General features: G+C 41.7%; 1 protein-coding gene across 10 annotated transcripts in view; it reads right to left on the minus strand.

Moving 5' to 3' along the window:
• Positions 1–2,035: 2,035 nt before the first annotated feature.
• The window catches only part of LOC140134828 (myosin-10-like), a 98,494-nt gene continuing 79,128 nt past the window's right edge, over positions 2,036–21,401 (minus strand). For 7 of the 10 annotated variants that reach the window (XM_072155498.1, XM_072155501.1, XM_072155499.1 and 4 more), the window contains 21 exons: positions 20,832–21,038; positions 20,492–20,629; positions 19,714–19,837; positions 19,455–19,626; positions 18,313–18,525; positions 17,395–17,539; positions 16,866–17,072; positions 16,650–16,754; positions 16,205–16,357; positions 15,862–16,110; positions 15,410–15,622; positions 14,888–15,100; positions 14,635–14,796; positions 14,335–14,463; positions 14,039–14,127; positions 13,724–13,847; positions 11,417–11,625; positions 10,991–11,099; positions 10,690–10,862; positions 9,594–9,617; positions 2,036–4,519 (listed from right to left, as the gene is read on the minus strand). In XM_072155498.1, the coding sequence (XP_072011599.1) occupies positions 4,375–4,519; positions 9,594–9,617; positions 10,690–10,862; positions 10,991–11,099; positions 11,417–11,625; positions 13,724–13,847; positions 14,039–14,127; positions 14,335–14,463; positions 14,635–14,796; positions 14,888–15,100; positions 15,410–15,622; positions 15,862–16,110; positions 16,205–16,357; positions 16,650–16,754; positions 16,866–17,072; positions 17,395–17,539; positions 18,313–18,525; positions 19,455–19,626; positions 19,714–19,837; positions 20,492–20,629; positions 20,832–21,038 (3,303 nt within the window). In that variant the 3' untranslated portion in view covers positions 2,036–4,374. The remainder of the gene's footprint in view (positions 4,520–9,593; positions 9,618–10,689; positions 10,863–10,990; positions 11,100–11,416; positions 11,626–13,723; positions 13,848–14,038; positions 14,128–14,334; positions 14,464–14,634; positions 14,797–14,887; positions 15,101–15,409; positions 15,623–15,861; positions 16,111–16,204; positions 16,358–16,649; positions 16,755–16,865; positions 17,073–17,394; positions 17,540–18,312; positions 18,526–19,454; positions 19,627–19,713; positions 19,838–20,491; positions 20,630–20,831; positions 21,039–21,401) is intronic. The other 3 variants (XM_072155507.1, XM_072155506.1, XM_072155500.1) reach the window with 1 other exon arrangement.

The raw sequence follows: 21,401 nt of genomic DNA on the forward strand, positions 1-21,401 counted from the left end.
CCTATTAGTAGTATCTTTCCAACACTCCAGAACCTATTATTAGCATCATTTCCACTACTCCAGAACCTATTAGGAGTATAATTTCCACCATTTCAGAAACTTATTGTAGTATCGTTTCCATTAGTCCAGAACCTATTAGTAGTATCGTTTTACCACTCCAAAACCTATTAGTAGTATTTTTTCCACTACTCCAGAACCTATTAGTAGTATTGTTTCTACTACTCCAGAACCTATTAGTAGTATTGTTTCCACCACTCCAGAACCTATTAGTAGTATCATATCCACTACTCCAGAACCTATTAGTAATATCGTTTCCACCACCATTTAAGAACTTATTACTAGTATCGTTTCCACTACTCCAGTACCTATTAGTAGTATCGTTTCCACTACTTTAGAACCTATTAGTAGTATTGTTTCCACTACTCCAAAACCTATTAGTAGTATTGTTTTTACTACTCCAGAAACTATTAGTAGTATTGTTTCCACCACTCCAGAACCTATTAGTAGTATCATATCCACTACTCCAGAACCTATTAGTAATATCGTTTCCACCACTTTAGAACCTATTAGTAGTATTGTTTCCACTACTTTAGAACCTATTAGTAGTATTGTTTCCACTACTCCAAAACCTATTAGTAGTATTGTTTTTACTACTCCAGATACTATTAGTAGTATTGTTTCCACCACTCCAGAACCTATTAGTAGTATCATATCCACTACTCCAGAACCTATTAGTAATATTGTTTCCACCACCATTTAAGAACTTATTAGTAGTATCACTTCCACTACTCCAGAACCTATTAGTAGTATCGTTTCCACCACTCAAGAACCTATTAGTAGTATCGTTTCCACCACTTTAGAACCTATTAGTAGTATTGTTTCCACTACTTTAGAACCTATTAGTAGTATTGTTTCCACTACTCCAGAACCTATTAGTAGTATTGTTTCTACTACTCCAGAAACTATTAGTAGTATTGTTTCCACCACTCCAGAACCTATTAGTAGTATCATATCCACTACTCCAGAACCTATTAGTAATATCGTTTCCACCACCATTTAAGAACTTATTAGTAGTATCACTTCCACTACTCCAGAACCTATTAGTAGTATCGTTTCCACCACTCAAGAACCTATTAGTAGTATCGTTTCCACCACTTTAGAACCTATTAGTAGTATTGTTTCCACTACTTTAGAACCTATTAGTAGTATTGTTTCCACTACTCCAGAACCTATTAGTAGTATTGTTTCTACTACTCCAGAAACTATTAGTAGTATTGTTTCAACCACTCCAGAACCTATTAGTAGTATCATATCCACTACTCCAGAACCTATTAGTAATATCGTTTCCACCACTTTAGAACCTATTAGTAGTATCGTTTCCACCACTCCAGAACCTATTAGTAGTATCATATCCACTACTCCAGAACCTATTAGTAATATCGTTTCCACCACCATTTAAGAACTTATTAGTAGTATCGCTTCCACCACTCAAGTACCTATTAGTAGTATCGTTTCCACCACTTTAGAACCAATTAGTAGTACCGTTTCCACCACTTTAGAACCTATTAGTAGTATCATTTCCACCACTCAAGAACCTATTAGTAGTATCGTTTCCACCACTGAAGAACCTATTAGTAGTATCGTTTCCACCACTCCAGGTGATGCTTGAAGAGCTCTTAGGTGTTCATGCGCTGCTTCTTGATCTTAAATAGTAATCAAAGGTGTCTGATACAATAAAGACAGGACGTAGAATAGCAAGGAAAATGTGTTTAGAAGAGTAGTTAGACGAGAGATTTGTCTATAATTTTTATTAACTTTCAGGCACATACATACATCTCCATAGAAATGTTTTAATCTTAGCATTGGGTTCCAAGACATCGTAGCTTACATCAGTACTGAGTTTCCTTTATGACTTTTTTTTTTTTAAATATGGATCTAAAATAAGTAAACTCGAAAAAAAAAATATTTATTGGGTCTTGCAAGATACAACAATAAGACGTATGGAAATTTTTTTTTTTGTTTTTTTTTTTTAAAAAAAGGTTCAAGGTCAGTTTGCTGCTAAATACAACTTAAAGCCTAAAAGAAAATGTACACATCAGAGAGACAAACGGAGAAGATGAACGCCGTATCATATCTGTTCTTGGAGGGGAACATTCGAATGAGATGTTTGGCCCTTTGACTTATTTCTAGCCCAATTGCTTATCTTGTGTTTAATTAAAAAAAAAAAAAGAAGACACAAAAAAAACTTCCAGAACCTTCTTAAAAATACATCTTGAGATTTAACAGAAAAATATAAGACTATTTAGTTTTTTTTTTTCAAAATAAACCTGAAAATCCTGTGAAAACATCATTTACATATCATAGGCTTCTGAGAGGACCTTCGGCAATGGCTGATGTGCATCTCTGTTTCCTGAATAACCTATGGTGACCTTTGGATATCAGACCATGAAACTCTCAAGAGCATTGTTTGCATTGCTCTTAGTGAAATTTACTTGTACTAGACGGAAAAAAACCCAGACTATAATCCATATGGTCTCATTTTTATAGCTTTTGAGAAGGAAACCTCAAGGAATACTGGTTCTTCTTGTTGAGATCAAGCTGGTCTTGGTAGTCTTCTAGACTCTCTGCAGGATAGTTACCCTGTAAGAACGGGAAGTTCCATCAAAATCATCTCTAGATTTTTGAGGGGTAGAAGCCCTAAAAACCTATCTGTAGATGGGTGTCGAGTTTGACTGAAAACCCTACCCGATATTTAGTAGGTGGAACACTGACTTAGAACATCTAGAGAAGCAGTTTTCTTAATTCCGTAGAATTGATACTTTCCATACGGTAAGAACACCGGACATACATGAATAGTCTGGTCCAACCTTTTCCAAAACCTCAACACAACCTTTGATTTTTCATTTGTAGAGGGAGTTTAAGGCCTGATCTGCATATTACAGTGTATTTGATGGATCTAGCGTTGGCCACACCGTCGGAGATGGATCTTATTTGGATTTATGACATTTGTAGTAGGATCATGACTGGACGTCTGTTGAGTGGTGGCCAAGTCGTCTATGTACACACGCAGGAGGCTACTCAAGTCAGACAGAATTTGGTTGAATGATTGCTCCTCCGTACAAATTTTAGATCAAAGTGGCCAAACATTTTCGACTACACTAGGCAAGTAGCAGCCACGTATAGTGATCACTTGTTTTTTGTTAAACTTTAAAAATGGCTGACTTCCATCTAGATGAAGATGGCTAAAATACCTTTTATTAAATTCCACCCTGCCAATGCTGTTTATGGTTGAAATTGTGAATTTTCACAAACTTTAGTCCAATGTGTATTAGCACCCAAAGAATGACTGTGATTTACGCCCAAGTTCCTTACTAAACGTCATGGGAATTTAGAGGAAGGTAAATATCAATGATCTCTAAGGCACTGATATTAGGCCGCTCTAGAACAAGGACAAGAAATGCAGATAGAATCCCAATCCCATTTTAGGTGATCAAACAACATTCACATGAAAATCGGGGTTCCTGTTTTGGGTTATTATGCAAAGTATATTCGTAGACATGATAAGGTTGGAAGACTGTATCACGATAAGTGGCTACGTCGAAACGTAAATTACCAGAGAAGAATCAAAATTACATTCCGGATCCAAGGCAGCGAGAAGAACTGAAGACGAAATATGAGGATAACCGTAGAGAAGAGCAGTAGATAATACAACATGCACGTTGGGAATGGTTACTATAGGGATGCAATAAGATAAAGAATCTATCACATAACCATATAAAATGTTCTATACACCATTGAGTAAAGCAAGGGGAGCTGGGGGTATGTTTCATGTTTGTAGCACGGGGCTGAAGCCTGGTGGTATCTATTGTAATAGTGATTGGATGAAATCTTTGGATTACACATCATGGTGAGGTCTTATGATGGTGATCTCGAATATAACAATGTATAACGGTGGTAGATTACATAGTGGTCGCCTTCACATCGTATAATTGGTTGTAGCTGCATTGAAGAAAAGCCGAAAAATTTTATTAAAGATTTTACAGGTCCTAACTAAACCGAGAATGTATTATATCAAACCGGTTGCTTCTCGTGATTCCACTGTAATTCCTCTACATGCCAGAAACGGGTATTTTTGCACCCTGCCAAAAACTTGAGTTAATCCCATATAAAGTGCTCCGTGAAAAATCATGGCTGAGATAAGGAAACAAAGGATTAAGTGCACTCATATGGAGTGTTTAGTCACTCATTCAGGAGTCGAGCACCTATGAGCTATGTTAAGTGTTGTGTCATCAAGTTCTTTTCGGTTTAAAGAGTCTGTGTTTAGGCTTAGGGTGGGCTTAGAAGCTCCCCCCTTCCTATATCAGCGTCATGACATCACTCGGGCTGAGGTTGCTGCTGCGGCTGTTGCTGATGGTTGGTGGATGGCTCGCCACTATTCGCCTCTGGTTCCTCATCGGAAACGGCTTCCAGGTGGTATACCTGTCGAATGGTTCGGGTGGTAAACTGAAGGGGTGCCCTCCTATAATACAAAAAGGTTAGAACATATTAAATTTACCACTCTAGCAAAATAAAAGGGGGGGTTTAACTTAATCATGCATTGGCCAAAAACTTTACAAAAATGTCTGACATCTTTACGGATTGACCTGTATTTGGCTGGCTGCAAAATCCTTGTTAAATTCTAAACCGTACCAATGTTGGTTAAGGTTAAAATCATCAATTTTCAGGATCTTCAGTCTTTAGAATGTAAGTGTATTATCACCTAAAAATAGACTGTGGTCTATGTCCGTGTCGTTAACGAAACATAATGGAGACGTAGAAGAACCTTTACAGAACAATTTGAGAAGTCATGAATTAGAAATTTGGAAAATATCTGTGTTTTTAGGTGACCAAACCATGAACAACATGATGAGTACCAGGGTATGGGAAACGTAACCTCCAGTGGGATCTTATCTTCCCAGAGATGAGGATCGGCCATATGAAAATCAGCTTTCCCAATCCTTCCTCCGCAATTTAGGCCACTCCGAAATACATAATAATTTCATGTGACCCCCCACCATGATCGGCAGGCTCGCTGGACAGTAATGTAAGGGGAATCTTTATCCAAATAAATTTTTACCATAGGGAGGATGGGGTCAATAAGGTTAGCAGGACTACCATGGTCATGGAATAATAAGAAATACTGTGATGTTAATAATATATATATATTTTTTACATTTATTATTTTCTAGGTAGTCCCCTACTTAAGAACACCTGACTTACAGACAACCCATAGTTACAAACGGACCTCTGGATGTTGCTAATTTACTGTACTTTAGCCCTAGGCTACAATAAGCTTTATTGATAATCCTGGTTCTTATGACAACCCAACATTTTTAAAATCCAATTGTCACAGAGACCAAAAAACTTTTGGCTGGGGATACAATCATAATAAAGTACAAAATATACAGTTCCAAACTTACAGACAAATGCAACTTAAGAACAAACCTACAGAATCTCATACGTAACCCGGGGACTGCCTGTTTATATATATATATATATACACTCACCGGCCACTTTATTAGGTACACCTATCCAACTGCTTGTTAACACTTAATTTCTAATCAGAAATGATCAAGACAATCTCCTGCAGTTCAAACCGAGCATCAGTATGGGGAAGAAAGGTGATTTGAGGCCTTTGAACGTGGCATGGTTGTTGGTGCCAGAAGGGCTGCTCTGAGTATTTCAGAAACTGCTGATCTACTGGGATTTTCACGCACAACCATCTCTAGGGTTTACAGAGAATGGTCCGAAAAAGAAAAAACATCCAGTGAGCGGCAGTTCTGTGGGCGGAAATGCCTTGTTGATGCCAGAGGTCAGAGGAGAATGGGCAGACTGGTTCGAGCTGATAGAAAGGCAACAGTGACTCAAATCGCCACCCGTTATAACCAAGGTAGGCAGAAGAGCATCTCTGAACGCACAGTACGTCGAACTTTGAGGCAGTTGGGCTACAGCAGCAGAAGACCACACCGGGTGCCACTCCTTTCAGCTAAGAACAGGAAACTGAGGCTATAATTTGCACAAGCTCATCGAAAGTTGACAGTAGACTATTGGAAAAACGTTGCCTGGTCTGATGAGTCTCGATTTCTGCTGCAACATTCGGATGGTAGGGTCAGAATTTGGTGTCAACAACATGAAAGCATGGATCCATCCTGCCTTGTATCAACGGTTCAGGCTGGTGGTGGTGGTGTCATGTGTGGTGAATATTTTCTTGGCACTCTTTAGGCCCCTTGGTACCAATTGAGCATCGTTGCAACGCCACAGCCTACCTGAGTATTGTTGCTGACCATGTCCATCCCTTTATGAGCACAATGTACCCAACATCTGATGGCTACTTTCAGCAGGATAATGCGCCATGTCATAAAGCTGGAATCATCTCAGACTGGTTTCTTGAACATGACAATGAGTTCACTGGACTCAAATGGCCTCCACAGTCACCAGATCTCAATCCAATAGAGCATCTTTGGGATGTGGTGGAACGGGAGATTCGCATCATGGATGTGCAGCCGACAAATCTGCGGCAACTGTGTGATGCTATCATGTCAATATGGACCAAAATCTCTGAGGAGCTTCCAGCACCTTGTTGTATCTATGCCACGAAGAATTGAGGCAGTTCTGAAGGCAAAAGGGGGTCCAACCCGTTACTAGCATGGTGTACCTAATAAAGTGGCCGATGAGTGTATATATATATATATATATTAGTATATACTTATATTAGTTCTGGAGACTTTATCTAAAATCTGTATCGTTCCCCCAACTATAATGTATTATTTAAGTACTGGTCTATTTATATGGGGAAGAGAAACCTTCATTTGTCCCCTAAATCCCCTTGTTTCTAAAGGTCTTCAAAAATGTCAAAGAGCCTATAGTTGCCGGTGTCCTGCCCTACCGTGGGGTAAAACTTCTGTGTGAATTGAGGTGCAAATGATACCGAGAGGACATCACTAACCCACCACGTCCTTCCTCTAGACTAGGGGGGATAATTCAACACTAGGGATGACCCGATCCGACTTTCACATTTGGGCTTCAGGTTCATCCGTGCGACCCAGACATAATTGGCGAATTGGCCGCAGGGCAGGGGACGCGAGGCTGAACCTATAGCCTAAGAGGAACGTCGGGTCAACTCATTTCTGTTCAAGACCTGCAAAACATTTTTGGATGTATATGTGTTGTGATCCCGCATTCTGATCGTCGCACAAACTTTTATCCCATCCAGTGGATGGGAGATAAATTCTAAACTTGATACAATCTGCTGTATCAACTAATAGGTGCTGATACGTAAGATCATTTATAGGATTATTTGCCTCTCTAGGAAATTGGGCTTAGACGCCAGACACAAGAGCATCAGAACCCATTGCGGGACTATTGATAGATAAAAGACACTGATATTACTAAACGTTCCTGGAATGTATTACACATTTCTCCCTCCACCATATGTGATTATATATCGCGGGTCCTGGCGCACCATGGGGCACTGATAGCTCAGCAGGTTTAGACACAGAGATGTCTGTACGCGGCTAGTCCTCATTAATAGCGCGGCCCGGCAGGGGTCCTGCTATTGCTGTCAGTGGCCATAACATCTCTGCCTGTCAGACAGGGAATCCTTTGTGATCCCGGCCGCCCCGAGCACCTGGCCTGTAATAAATTTGGACAGGTTTCTATTTTCTTTTGCTGTGCACACATCTATGGAGAGACACAGGGCTTTCAGTCATAAAAGGGGGTTGTCCCAGCACGAGGAGACGCAGCCAAAACATGCCAGAGATTAAAGGGCAAAGTAGCAAATAAACAGAATGGAAACCCAGTCAGTTACCGAAAACACGTCACATCAAAAGCACCGCAAAGGATTAGTCACAGACCAAAAAAAATGCAATCTCTCTCTTACAGAATGTGAAAATTTGGGCCGAAAATTCACTTTATTATGAAAAATTCTGTAATGGTAAAAGGATAAAACATAGAAGACATAACTTGGGGCTTTTATATATGATAAACATGAAGAAGGATTGCATCTTTTCTGTCACTAGGCGGCTTGGCATCACAAGGCACCGCAAATGCTGGATCTCAGCCCGACGGAGAACCGGTCTGATCCATTAATATTCCGGGGAGAGATGCAGGAGCGCTGTGTTATATACTACTAGGGCTAATGATAATGATAACTATTCTAGTACTTGTAGGGTCATATTACAGGTGCACATTATTCAATACTCCAGTACACTATTGTTACAACACTCTGTTATCCTGTCTTTGGAAAGTAAATTTGAGGGATTGGGGTTCCTCTAAGCAGAGTAAAAAAATAGTAAAACAAGTTTTATTCACCTTTATTATATCCCCCCCACTCCCCCGTTTTGATGCTTCACCGATCACACGTCAGTCTGTGCTTCCTGTTCCCTCTTGAAACACAGGAAGTGACTGATCAGCCAATCACAGGGCGAGGGAATGACCCATCTCAAACAGTGATTGGCTAAGCAGCATTTCCTGTGACAAAGAAGCAGAAAACACTGAGGAATCTGTAACGCATCAGGACAGAGTCATTGGGGATTGGTCAGTGTCACTTGGTTTATTATTTTAGCCTGTTTTTAAGTATTATACATGGCCCAACAACCTGTTTTAGATGTGCTCTATTGCATCACTGTGTAAGTCGGTCACATAACTGCACATCGTTTCCCAATACTCTCTCCATGCCAAGAATATGAAACTTCAAAGGCCACAACCCCCTCTCCTAACAAGATGTCACATCAGTTTTTACCCTTTACTTCCTGCAAAGGAAATGGCAGAGGTCAAGTGATGCATATATTTCCCCTAAATACAATGTGGCAGATTTATTAAGCTGTCTAAAAGTAAGAATGTTCTTAATTGCCTGTGGTAAACAATCACAGTTCCCCTTTAAAATATTCATGAGCACTGGAGAGGGGCGGGGTTAATATATCGCTATGGAGAGGGGCGGGGTTGAGCGGCGCTACAGTACAGCGGGCATACATCGTGTGAATGTGTCCTTAGGCAGCTTGATAAATCTGCCCCAATGTCCTAGGGATAAAGTGACTAAGAAGCTTTGATGAAGAATAATATTATTGGGTAGAGTAAGAATTTCTTGGGAGAAGGAGCAGAGGTGGTATGTGAGTAAAGCGGGGCATATTGATTATTCATATATGTCATGTAAAGGCAAATTTCTAGTTTTGACTGATCAAATTAAAAATCAGGAATGTATCCTTAAAATTATATAACGGAAGGTTGGAGCCTTGAAAGCACTACATGTATCAGCTCATGGTCGCTGTATTCTCCACCAGTGGTAACGCTACCAGGGGAATAAATCCATGTCCCAAAATTCTTGTACGAAATTGTACTGAAAAAAGATTTGCAGACTATGACCCGCATTGTGAGCCCTTTACCTCCTCAATTTTGTGGGTTTTGTGATATACAGCAGCTAAGCGGGAATATAGGTAAAGATAAGAGCTGGGTGCACGGCATAGATATAACAGGGCGCTGTGACCGGAGAGATCTGTAGGGAAGTGCAGCAGACAAAGCAGAGTAACTCTCACACGGGGTCATGCACATACACGTACTTGCGTTGCTGCCGCTCTAATTTGCTGTTATCGGAAGAATAGCAAAGATTGGTAAGACACAAAAAGAAAAAAAAGAGAATAGAAATTACGTTACAGGAACCAGATTTAGAGAATCTGTGGCCTCTGGATACTACAAAGACGGAATAATGATCATTAGAGGAAACACATGATACATTTATCACCAGCTACTGTGTTATATATAGAACCCCACAATCACTAATATACACCTGTCCCCCCATAGACTGGGATTTTAGCATCCGCTCTCTGGCCCTTTACATTACCTGTTCACACATTATCAGGTCATATTCTTTCTTTGTGATCCCCATGCCTTACACTGCAGACACAATTTTAGGCTACATTCACACTGCCGTGAGCCTGCCGCACCGTAGCACGGCGGGCTCACGGTAGCGCGGGGAGAGGAGGAGGAGGTGAGCGGCGCTTACCCCCGCCCCTCTCCATAGGAAGTTATGGCGCACAGCGCCGTAATATGGGTAAAGATATGACATGTCCTATCTTTTCCCGGGGTACGGAGGGGCACCGTACCGCTCCCGTACAGGGCCGTGAGCCCATAGAAGTGTATGGGGGACGTACATGGGCCGTATATACGTCCCCCATACATGTGTGTGAATGTAGCCTTACTAGGAGACTGAACGTATAGTTAATGAGTCCAGTGATTTCATGAGCAATGTGCTCCGTGTCGCTTGTCCCGAATGAAAAGCTTAGATTTTATATGCAGTATGTATACAAAAGTGTTGATGATTGAACAGCCATCGGTGATTGACTGATGGTGCCAACGAATTAGGCTTTCTGATGTACTAAACCTTATCCGTTGTCCTGCTTTTTTAGTCCAAACCTTGCAGAAAGCGGAAGAGAGCTGTGTACTGCCATGTTGGATTTACTAAGAGGTAGCTGAAGCCTCTTAGTGGATCCAGCGTTTGTTGTAATGGCGGGGGGACGACAACGAAGGCTGGCCAGTCTTAGAACATCTCCACCTCTTTGTCTGATATGGTCCGAGTGAACAGACCCCTCATCAAGAAGATGTCAGAAGACCACTCTCACTATACGTTCACCTTGGCATATGAAGACTCCATCTTACCTTAGCCGGCTCCTTAGTGTTGTCACCTCTCGGTTCATGGACTCCGCAGACTCGGTCACGTCTTCCAGTTCCCGTTGCAGGCGGCGGCGGTTGGAGTTCGCTCTTGACGCCTCTTCCTCAGCCTCCTCCAGCTGACGTTTCAGCTGCTTCATGCGGATGTGGGCCTTCTCCAGCTAGAACAGAACCACATCACTTCATCAGAGACAGACTGGAGATTTGTCTTTGAGAAAAAAGTGCCAAAGAAATTTTTGTCTCTTTTATCCAAATTCGTAGTGATAAAGAAGAATTAACTTGGACGCACCTGATCCTTGAACTGGTCGGCGTTCCTCCTCTCCTCCTCTACCTGTAAGAGGACCTCCTTCAGCCTCTTCTCGGCACGTCGCACCAGTTTGTTTGCCAGGACCCGCTCCCTGATGATTTATACATAATGTAGACATGTAGTATAAGACTATCTAGTCTCACTTTGCAAATTTTATTGGATTAGCTTATGCCAAAAAAGAGAGAGTTTTTAACACACTTTAGCCGATTTTGCTGTACATTGCTGACACTATTATGGAATTTTATTCCAATTTTCAGATTATAGTATAATGCCATTGTTAAGTGTAATATAAGGCACATCAGCTTGATAACAGCGCTACGCTATACAGATAAAGCTTTACCATTATTATTAATATGTACAATCATGCATTGATGCTGAGTGGGTTACTACTCGCAACAGGTCACTTACTTTGACTCTTGTTCCATTTGCTCCTCCAGCTGAGCGATCTTAGACTCCAGGGACTGAATGGCAATCTTGTATTTTGACCTGATGGTGGAATCCATCTCATTTAATTTGACTTTGAGCTCCTTGTTTTGTCTCTCGAGCTGCTGACGTGCGTTCTCTGCCTTCTGCGAGAAGCTCCTCTCCGCCGCCAGTTCGGTGGTCATTGTCTCCACCTGTTGGAAGCATCGAGAACTGTAGCTGGGTACATGCCAGGGTGTTGTGATCATTGAAAATCAATGCAAACATAACCAATTAAAGGGAATGGCGGGCAGGATTCATCAGGTGACAGATCTAGTTCACTCACTGTATAAATCATAATCGTCTTATCAATTATACAGCGCCTTGTGAAAGTATTCGCCCCCCTTGAATTTTTCAACCTTTTGCCACTTTTCAGGCTTCAAACATAAACATATAAAATTGTAATTTATTGGTGAAGAATCAATAACAAGTGGGACACAATTGTGAAGTGAATTTAATATTTAAAAATTTGTTAAAAAAAATAATAAACTGAAAAGTGGGGCGTGCAATATTATTCGCCCCCTTAAGTTAATGAATTATAGCGCCACCTTTTGCTACGATTACAGCTGACAGGGGGTATCAGGTCTCTATCAGTTTTGCACATCAAGAGACAGTGGGGATGGTGCCCCCACCAAATGTGACAGTGGGGATGGTGCCCCCACCATGTGCGACAGTGGGGATGGTGCCCCCACCATGTGTGACAGGGAGGATGGTGCCCCCACCATGTGTGACAGTGGGGATGGTGCCCCCACCATGTGTGACAGTGGGGATGGTGCCCCATCATGTGTGACAGTGCGGATGGTGCCCCCACCATGTGTGACAGTGGGGATGGTGCCCCACCATGTGTGACAGTGGGGATGGTGCCCCCACCATGTGTGACAGTGGGGATGGTGCCCCACCATGTGTGACAGTGGGGATGGTGCCCCCACCATGTGTGACAGTGGGGATGGTGCCTCCACCATGTGTGACAGTGGGGATGGTGCCCCCACCATGTGTGACAGTGGGGATGGTGCCCCATCATGTGTGACAGTGGGGATGGTGCCCCCACCATGTGTGACAGTGAGGATGGTGCCCCCACCATGTGTGACAGTGGGGATGGTGCCCCCACCATGTGTGACAGTGGGGATGGTGCCCCACCATGTGTGACAGTGGGGATGGTGCCCCCACCATGTGTGACAGTGGGGATGGTGTGCTCAGGGGGATGAGCTGTGTTGCGTTTATGCCAAACATATCAATTGGCATTGTGGCGAAAAAGTTTGATTTTGTTTTCATCTGACCAGAGCACCTCCTCCCTCGTTTGGTGGCTTGTGGCAAGACTTTTTATAGATATATGTGATAAATGGCTTCTTCTTGCCGCTCTTCCATAAAGGGCAGATTTGTGCAGCGTGTGACTGATTGCTGTCCTATGGACAGACTCTCCCACCTCAGCTGTAGGTCTCTGCAGTTCATCCAGATTGATCATGGGCCTTTTGGCTGCATCTCTGATCAGTCTTCTCCTTGTTTAAGATGAAAGTTTAGATGTGCAGTGGTCTGATACTCCTTCCATTACAATATGACGCTTTCACAGGGCTCCTTGGGATGTTTAAAGTTTGTGAAATCTTTTTATATCCAAATCCTGCTTTAAACTTCTCCACAACAGTATCATGGACCTGCCTGGTGTGTCCCTGAGACTGTCACAGAGCAGGTGGAATTATACAGAGACTTGATTACACACAGGGGGATTATATTCAGGGATCAGAGACTGAACTTCTGGGGTGAGTTTGCTGCACTTTAAGTAAAGGGGCCGAATAACATTGCACGCCCCACATTTCAGTTCATTATTTTTTACAAAAGTTTTAAATATCCAATAAATTTCATTCCACTTAACAATTGTATCCCACTTGTTGTTGATTCTTCACCAAAAAAATGACAATTTTATATCTTTGAAGCCTGAATATGGAAAAAGGTAGAAAAGTTCAAGGGGGAGGAATACTTTCGCAAGGCGCTGTAATTCTTCTTGTTGTTCTTCTTGTACACAGTTTCACGCTCGAGGTTGATGTTCCTACACTCAACTGGTCAACATCCACCAATACAATATAATCACGTAGGGTATCCATCAACCTTGTACACCTGATGAAGGTTCACCATTGTAAAGTCAGTGTCCCTTTGCAGCAGTCACCACTTGTATATAGGTTGCCTGGTTTGCTAGGTTCGTCCAGTGATCTGTATGATGCGAGGAATGAAACCAATAGGTGTGTTACATTATTTTCTTACCTGAATTGTATACTTCCTATATCTATCGTTCAGAAGCTCCATATTGCTCTGCTCCTCGTCCAGCTCCTCCTCCAGCTGGGCGATCCTGGCTTCCAGTGCCCGCTTCTCGTCCAGCAGGGCTGATCTGTCAATGAAGAAAACGTATCACATCACTACAGATTTGTAGCAGTAAAGCGCTGAAATGCTGTGAAACTAAAAACAAGATATATTATTTATAATCTATGGATATTGCATATGCAATTATACTGAGAAGCTAAGAGCGGTGTATGACTGGACAGTATGTAACCATGTGTAAGGTGATATTCAGACACATACTTGCCGCTGACACCATTAGCCAGTTCATCCGCCAGGTCGTCTCTTTCCTGCTGGGCTTGTCTCTTTGCCCTCTCTGCAGCCGCCAAGTCCTATAAGGCAATATATTACTTGTCAATCTTGCCATATTGCAAAGAACATGTCCCTTTCTGGGACCTTCTTAGGGCATTTCCATCATTTTGCCAGATAAGAACTCTTTCGGTCAGGATGGAGGACCCTAAAAGAGCCGCCAATGCAAATGTAAACTCAGCAATGCACCTAATGTTCTGATTGCTTACATGTTTTCACAAGTGACAAACCTCTTGTAGCTGGAGAAGTTCTGCTTCTAAGCTCTTCAGTCTCTTCTCGTTCTCCTTAGATTGGATGAACATTTCCTCCCGGGATGACCGGGTCTCCTCCACTTCACGCCAAACTTCTTTCAACTGGAGCTGTAACACAAGTCACATTGAACATCAACTACATGTATCCATAGTCAATGGAGTATATAAGTCTGCTGGATATTCAATGTCTTATACCATATATATGAGCAACCTAAGAATCTCTGATATGATTGTACATCCTAAGTTATGATCGTACAAGTGAAATGTGTCTTTAGTTACCTGTAGTTTCTTCAGTTGCTTCACTGCTTCTTCTCGTCCTTTGTTGGCAGCATCAATTTGACTTTCCATGTCCTGAAGGTCCATCTCCAGTTTCTTCTTGCCTGCTAAGATCTGTGCCTTCTGCTTGCGTTCTTCATCCAGTTCTACCTCTAGATCTCGCACCTAGAAGAATTAATCAAAGTCATTTGTATATAAAGGTAGTTGTACGCAACAGGGGGAAGAAAAACAGATATAATGTGTAGATATAATTTACCTGCTTAATCAGGAGCTTCTTCTTCTCATCATTGGAGTCATCACGGTTTTGGAGATCCCTGTCAAACTGAGCTTTCATGGCTTGCATGTTGACTTCCAGACGGAGTTTTCCATCTTCAATGGCCTGAAGTTCATCCTCTAGTTCTTCGATCTGGGTCTTCATTTCTTGGACTTGTTGCTCCAGGGCTCTCTTAGCTCTCTCCAGTTCGTGAACCTGCCATTTGAAATTTTTATTAGTTACCCTGAATGTTTTCAAGAGAGTCAAAAACATTGAGGCAGAAGATGGGGCATAGTCCTATCGGCCAATGGGTGGTGGGAATTTGTGAAGGATTCTACTATTCTTGGGAGATGCACTGAGATTCTTCTGGACTGGGTGACCAGACACCTTCATATGGGTCTACCTGAATTTGGCATGGAGTGTATTTCTCTATATGACGTTGTTTGAAAAGTACTAATTTTAACCTCTCAACATCTCTAAGACCAGGGACTATGTACTATTAACAGTATAGACAGGTATTCTTACATTCTTGCCAACATCGTCCTTGGAACTGATCAGGTCATCCATTTCCGCTCGCAGCAACTTGTTCTGTCTGTCGAGTTCATCCTTGAAATCGAGAGCTTCCTCCAGCGCCCGACTTAGGGAAAGAGCCTTGGTCTCCTTCTCCCGAGCCTCTGCTTCTGCCCTATCTCTCTCCTCGGCGTAGCGTGCTGATATGTTCTTCTCTTCTGCCAACATCTGAGAAATACAGTGTAAAATTGTTTGAAATCCGTTATGAATGTTCGTATAATAGAACCACTCGGCCCATGATTTATGAGAATCCAGAATGTACAGATTTAGTGGATTATTGCTGAGATTATTCCCAACAAGTTCAATGAATTTAAAGATTGCAGAACATGTAACCATGAATAGCGTTTTTTTAAAGTAAACATTTAAAGGGGATGTCCCTCTAGATGCGCATTACAACTTGAATTTACCTGGTCAAACTTTTTCTGTTTCTTTTCCAGATTTGAGACAATTTGCCTCTGATGATCCAGATCCACCAGAAGGTCGTCCAGTTCTTGTTGCAGACGGTTCTTGGTCTTTTCCAGCTTGTCATTGACTTGATGCTTCTCATCCATACGTTGTTGCAGAAGCTCGAACTCCTTGGCTAATTTCTTTTTGGCATCTTCCAAGTTCTCCACTGCCCCTCCGTGCTCCTCCATCCTTTTCCTGGATTCCAGTAGCTGGGAAGAATAACAGGAGGTCTATCACCCTGTACACAGACACCTCTGCGGTAGAGAGCGGAGTATACACTATACTACAACGAGCAGGTGTTACCTGTTGTTGCAAGGCCTGAATCTGCCGGCTGAGCTGGCCCTTGGCTGCCTCTTCTTCCTCGAGGTTTTCTAAGAGGTTATTTTTCTCATCTTCCAATTGTTTTACTCTAGAACTCAAGTTTAGCTTCTGTCGAGTCTCTTCCTGTAGTAACTCCTGTAATACAGGTGACAAAATAGATGAGTTAAGTGGGTTCACAAAGAAAACGAGGTATTCATTATACCTAATAATTGATGATTTGGGCAGCATTTAACTCATGAATACACCGGACTCACATCTACATATCAAGTATTTTTATTGATGACTCCTATTAGCCACATGGCAATATATTTTTCTTTTCTGCCATTCTGGCTAGCATAAGAGTGCACCTATCCCCATCGCTTGTGCATTTTGAAGTCTGAAAGTGGATCTTTTTTAAAAGATGGACATAAAAAGTGATGCCAAGTACCTGGGTGTCTTGCAGCTGTGACTGCACTGTAGATAAATCTTTGGTGAGTTTAATAGATCTGCTTTCTGTGGATCCCAACGCTCCAGAAACTCCATCCAATTCAGCCTAAAAAAGAAACAAAGAAACAAAAGATACAAACAAATTAAAATAATACAAAGTAAATACATAAAAAGTAAATATAAAACAAACACCTAACAAGAGGAATATCAGCTTTACCTGTAACTTCTGTAACTTTTCTGCCAGTTCAGCCTTGATCTTTTCACTATCGGAGACTCGGACCTGAAGTTCAGATACTTGTCCTTCTAATCTCTTGCGCTTCTGTTCTGAATCTTGTTTAGTGGCGTGAAGATTCTTGACTTCCTTCACCAGATCCGCGTTTTCGCTCTCTAGAGTCTGTTTTACCTTCTCTAGATTCACTTTGAACTAAAAAAAAAAACATTTTTTAAAAAATTCACTGGTCTGGGCTTTTTAGGATATTAAGTATTAATCCAATAAATGTAATTTTTTTTTGTATACAATTAACTTATCTCTAAGACCCTTCAAGTGGAATTTTCCAATAATTCAAGTGTAAAGCCTAATGCCTCAGTAGAGCTACTTAGTATGGATTCTATAAGAAGGACTCATCCTCCTAAGGATCGGAGTGACACGGATTTACATACATCAGCTGGTGATGTATTGCGACATTTTCTTAAGGTGATCATACACATCAGATGAGTTGGCTGAACCTGCTGTTGTAGATACTTACCCTTCGTGATTGTTCAAGCTGTTCTGAGAGGTCCTCCAGAGCCTGCGTGTGGCGCTGACGCATTTCCACAACCTGAGACTCGTGTACTTTTGCTTCTTCTTCAATCGTCTTCTTCAGGTCAGTCACCTCCTGTTCACGTTTGGCCCTGGATAATAAAAATTATTTAAAATGAGAACTTATTTTTTTGGCTTTTGGAAAAAAAAAATTGTGCCGTTTTGTCCTTCAACTGATCAGCTGCCGCTGGTCTGTCTGTAGTTGTCAAGCTGTGTCACTGCAGTTGCATCCCCCTCCTTCCCCTCTTATCTTTACTGTTTTCTCTATTTTAGTGAATAGAGGTCTCTAATAATTACTTATAGAGAGTATCCAGACAGGGAAATGGTAAGGAAGGTTTAATGTCCCCTCATAGGACTTCCACAAATTTATGCAAAAATATATAGTTTTATATATATACAGGCAGTGCCCGGGTTACTTACAATATAGGTTCCATAGGTTTGTTCTTAAGTTGAATTTGTATGTAAGTCTATACTGTGTATTTTATAATTGTAGCTGCAGACAAAACTCTTTTTTGTCCCAGTGACAATTGGAGTTTCAACATTTTTTCTGTAATTGGACCAAGGATTATCAATAAAGCTTCATTACAGACACCTTACAGCTGATCATTGCAGCCTGGGACTCCATAGAAAAGCATTCAGAGAGCTTCACCAGAGGTCACTGTGGGCAGAGAGGTCCGTCTGTAACTATGGGTTGTCTGTAAGTTGGGTATCCTTAAGTAGGGGACTGCCTGTATATATGTATATACATATATATATATATATATATATATATATATATATATATATATATATATATGTTTGGCCTTTAAGAGTTAGATACAAGAAGGACATAGGAGTTTAGAAGCGATGCTGGTAGGACTCTCACCTAAGTTCTTGCTGTGTGGCAGTAGAATCTAGTGTGTCCTCAAGCTCAGACTTCAGCGCTTCCAGTTCTTCTCCCAGGTCTCGTCGCTGCTTCTCTGCTTTGGCCCGAGATGCCTTTTCCGATTCTAAGTCTTCTTGTAATTCTGACATATGAGACTGGAGTTCCCGGAGCTGTTTCAGTAAACTATTCTTCTGACTGGCTTCTTCTTCAATCCTACATGTGAAACAAAGATGATCTCATTAGTGAAAAACAAAAATGGTGGCCATAGATATATTTTTGATCATCTCATTTTATTAAAAGTTGTTTTCTTTTTAACAACAAGTTGCATGTATCCAACAAAGACTTTTACACATTTCGTACATACAGACAGAAGACAGTAGGCCATAGATATTAGTCGAATGTATGGCAAACATATTTATGGCATTGACGTGCACTACCTCCAGCAGTCCCGTAAAGAGTGAATGGAGAGTTAGAATACTTGACCTGCCAATCCATTCTAGTGGGGGTCCGACATCCACCAATCTACAAGTGGTGTATCTTTTCAAAGGAGTGTTACAGGAATTCAGAAAATCAGGTTAGAGGTGCCAACTAAAATAAAGTGTACTCCCCTTGCTATGGCTCCGATCAGTACTTCCGTCCTTTGGGATCCTTTGTTTGGCCATAAGTGTTGGGAGTCACCAGACCTGCTTCAGCCAATCAATGGCCTCATTAGACCACAGGACGTCACTTTCTTCAATGTCACAAGTGATACCCTGTGGTCCAGGGAGGCCATTGATAGGCCGATGCAGGTCCTGCACTTTTGCCTGGTCAGGGAGTTCCAGGGATCATAGGCCCTCTGAAGGACAATGCCGGAGCAGCTCAGAAAGTCGGAGCATGGTAAGTACACCTTTTTATTTTTTCCATCCCTGTCCTGGCTTTAGTGAGTTTTTAGAATTCTTTGAAAACCTCTTAAAGTAATATACACCTCTACTAGAAGTTTCTGGCAATAAATCTTACCATTGGACACACATGTATGTATGGCTGAAGAAAGCATGTTGGTATTAGGGAGGGGGGTGGCAGGTGTCAGACCTCAGATGAACTGTTAGAGGGTCATTAAAAAATTTTGGGATACCCAATAAGTACAAGAATACTGATAGGGTTACCTGGCCAGGGCTGCCTGCAGCTCTTCTTCCTTACGGGCCAGTTGTTGCTTCAGTTCTTCAATCTGCTGTTGGAGCTCTAAGATCTGATCCTGTAAATCTGAGGTTTCTCCGTCCAACTTCCTCTTCATCTTCTCCATCTCTTGCCTGCCCTTTTCTTCTTTCTTCAGACGATCTGGCATAAACATTATGATAAAATCACCTTGTTCTCATCCTGTACTCATGAACACACATATACATTAGCAGAAAACAGATATTGTACCTTCCATATCGGCAATGATGGCTTCATACTTGGTGCGAAGTTTGCTCAGACTCTTTATCTTCTCTTCTTCTTCAGCCATGTTTGATGTGAATTCGGAAATTCTTTCTTCCATCAGCTTCCTCTCCTGTGATAAAAGAAGAAATAGATTATTGTTCAGTCTTTTCTGTCCTGCACAGGTATTTTCTGTGTTCACGGGCTTGCGCGGCCTACTGAATTAGATTGCCTTTTATGTGCAAACAGCTATTTACAGCTCCTGAAATGTCCCTACAGAAAGCCACTGTCTCTATAGGAGAGCTGCTCCATTGCTTTCACCTAAACTGATAGTAGTCACACAGATGCCATGGTCACTGCTGACCAAGGTATCTGAGGGGTTATTCTCTCATCAGAGTTAGCCTGTCATTAAGAGATGTGTAAAAAAAACAAAAGGGCTATTGTGCCCTCTTAGCTCCTCCGCTGTGAAGTCCGTGGTACATGGTAAAAATGTTGCCATGGGGGATAGGACCTCAAGTTTAGGTCTTGAGAAGATAATCATCTCATGAATAATATCTAGCTATGTCCAGTCAATAGGGAAGATAATAAAGGACACATAAATAACGTGAATAGTTAGAAAAAAAGCTCTGTTTAACCTATCTAGCAATTTTTAACTCATTTTTGTATATTGTGACCATAAAAGTCCTGTAGGGAACAGTTACACTTATTAATACCTTTTTTTTTTACATTCGCCAGTTTATCACTGTAAATGGGGGATCGACCAGAGCTTCAACAAAATTTACCGCACCTTCATAAGTTTAGCATTCTGGTCTTCCAGGAGGAGAATATCCTCTTCCATCTTCTTTAGTTTGCCTTCTGTTGTTACTTTCTCCAGCTGCAGTTTCTGCCGAGCGGCCTCCTCTTCCTCTAGCTGCTCCTCCAGGTCCTGATCAGTATAAAGATAGACTGTGTGATGAGGAATCTCTCAACATAGATGATACCATTAGAATATAATGAATACATTGAATATATATATATATTGCAAAATGTGCTGTACCCAAAAACTGGATGGAAAAATCACCACCATCACCACCATCCTCGTGCCATGTACTATGTACTGCCCAGCTCTGACCCTACCACCACCTCACCTGCACATGTTGCTGCATCTTCTTCTTCTCGTTCTGTAACTGTAAGCTCCGTTCTTCCTCTTCTTCCACCCGAGACTCCAGGTCATGTAAGATTTCCTCCAGCTCCTGCTTCTTCGCAGCAAGTCTGGCCCGCATTTCCTCGGCTTCGGCAAACAGCTCGGTCTCGGCTTGAAGCTGCTCAGCCAAAATGTTCTTTTCTTCTACCAACTACAGGACAGGAACCATGAGAAATATTAGAAGAAGATGAGATAGGGTGTAGAACGAGCAATGGGAATAGGATCAATGTCCGATCAATGATAGACTAAGATGGCCACTAAGTGCAACCGTTTTGTGTTCACAGGCTTTATGCAGATCTATGTTTCAGATTACTCCTAGGTGTAGTCTGGTCCTGCAAATTTGTGTAACTTTTCTTTATCTACCCCTTGTCTATAGTCTGTAGAACAAGTAGAAAGATCAGGAGGAGAAAAACAAAACTGACCCCACAGTTTGGGCTCTTGGCTTGTAATTTAAGGTGATAATACACCCTTATTACTACTGGCCTAACACTCGTAGATAACTCTACTGACATCT

Source organism: Engystomops pustulosus, chromosome 6, assembly GCF_040894005.1.
Source record: "Engystomops pustulosus chromosome 6, aEngPut4.maternal, whole genome shotgun sequence".
In the NCBI taxonomy this organism is placed as follows: Eukaryota; Metazoa; Chordata; class Amphibia; order Anura; family Leptodactylidae; genus Engystomops; species Engystomops pustulosus.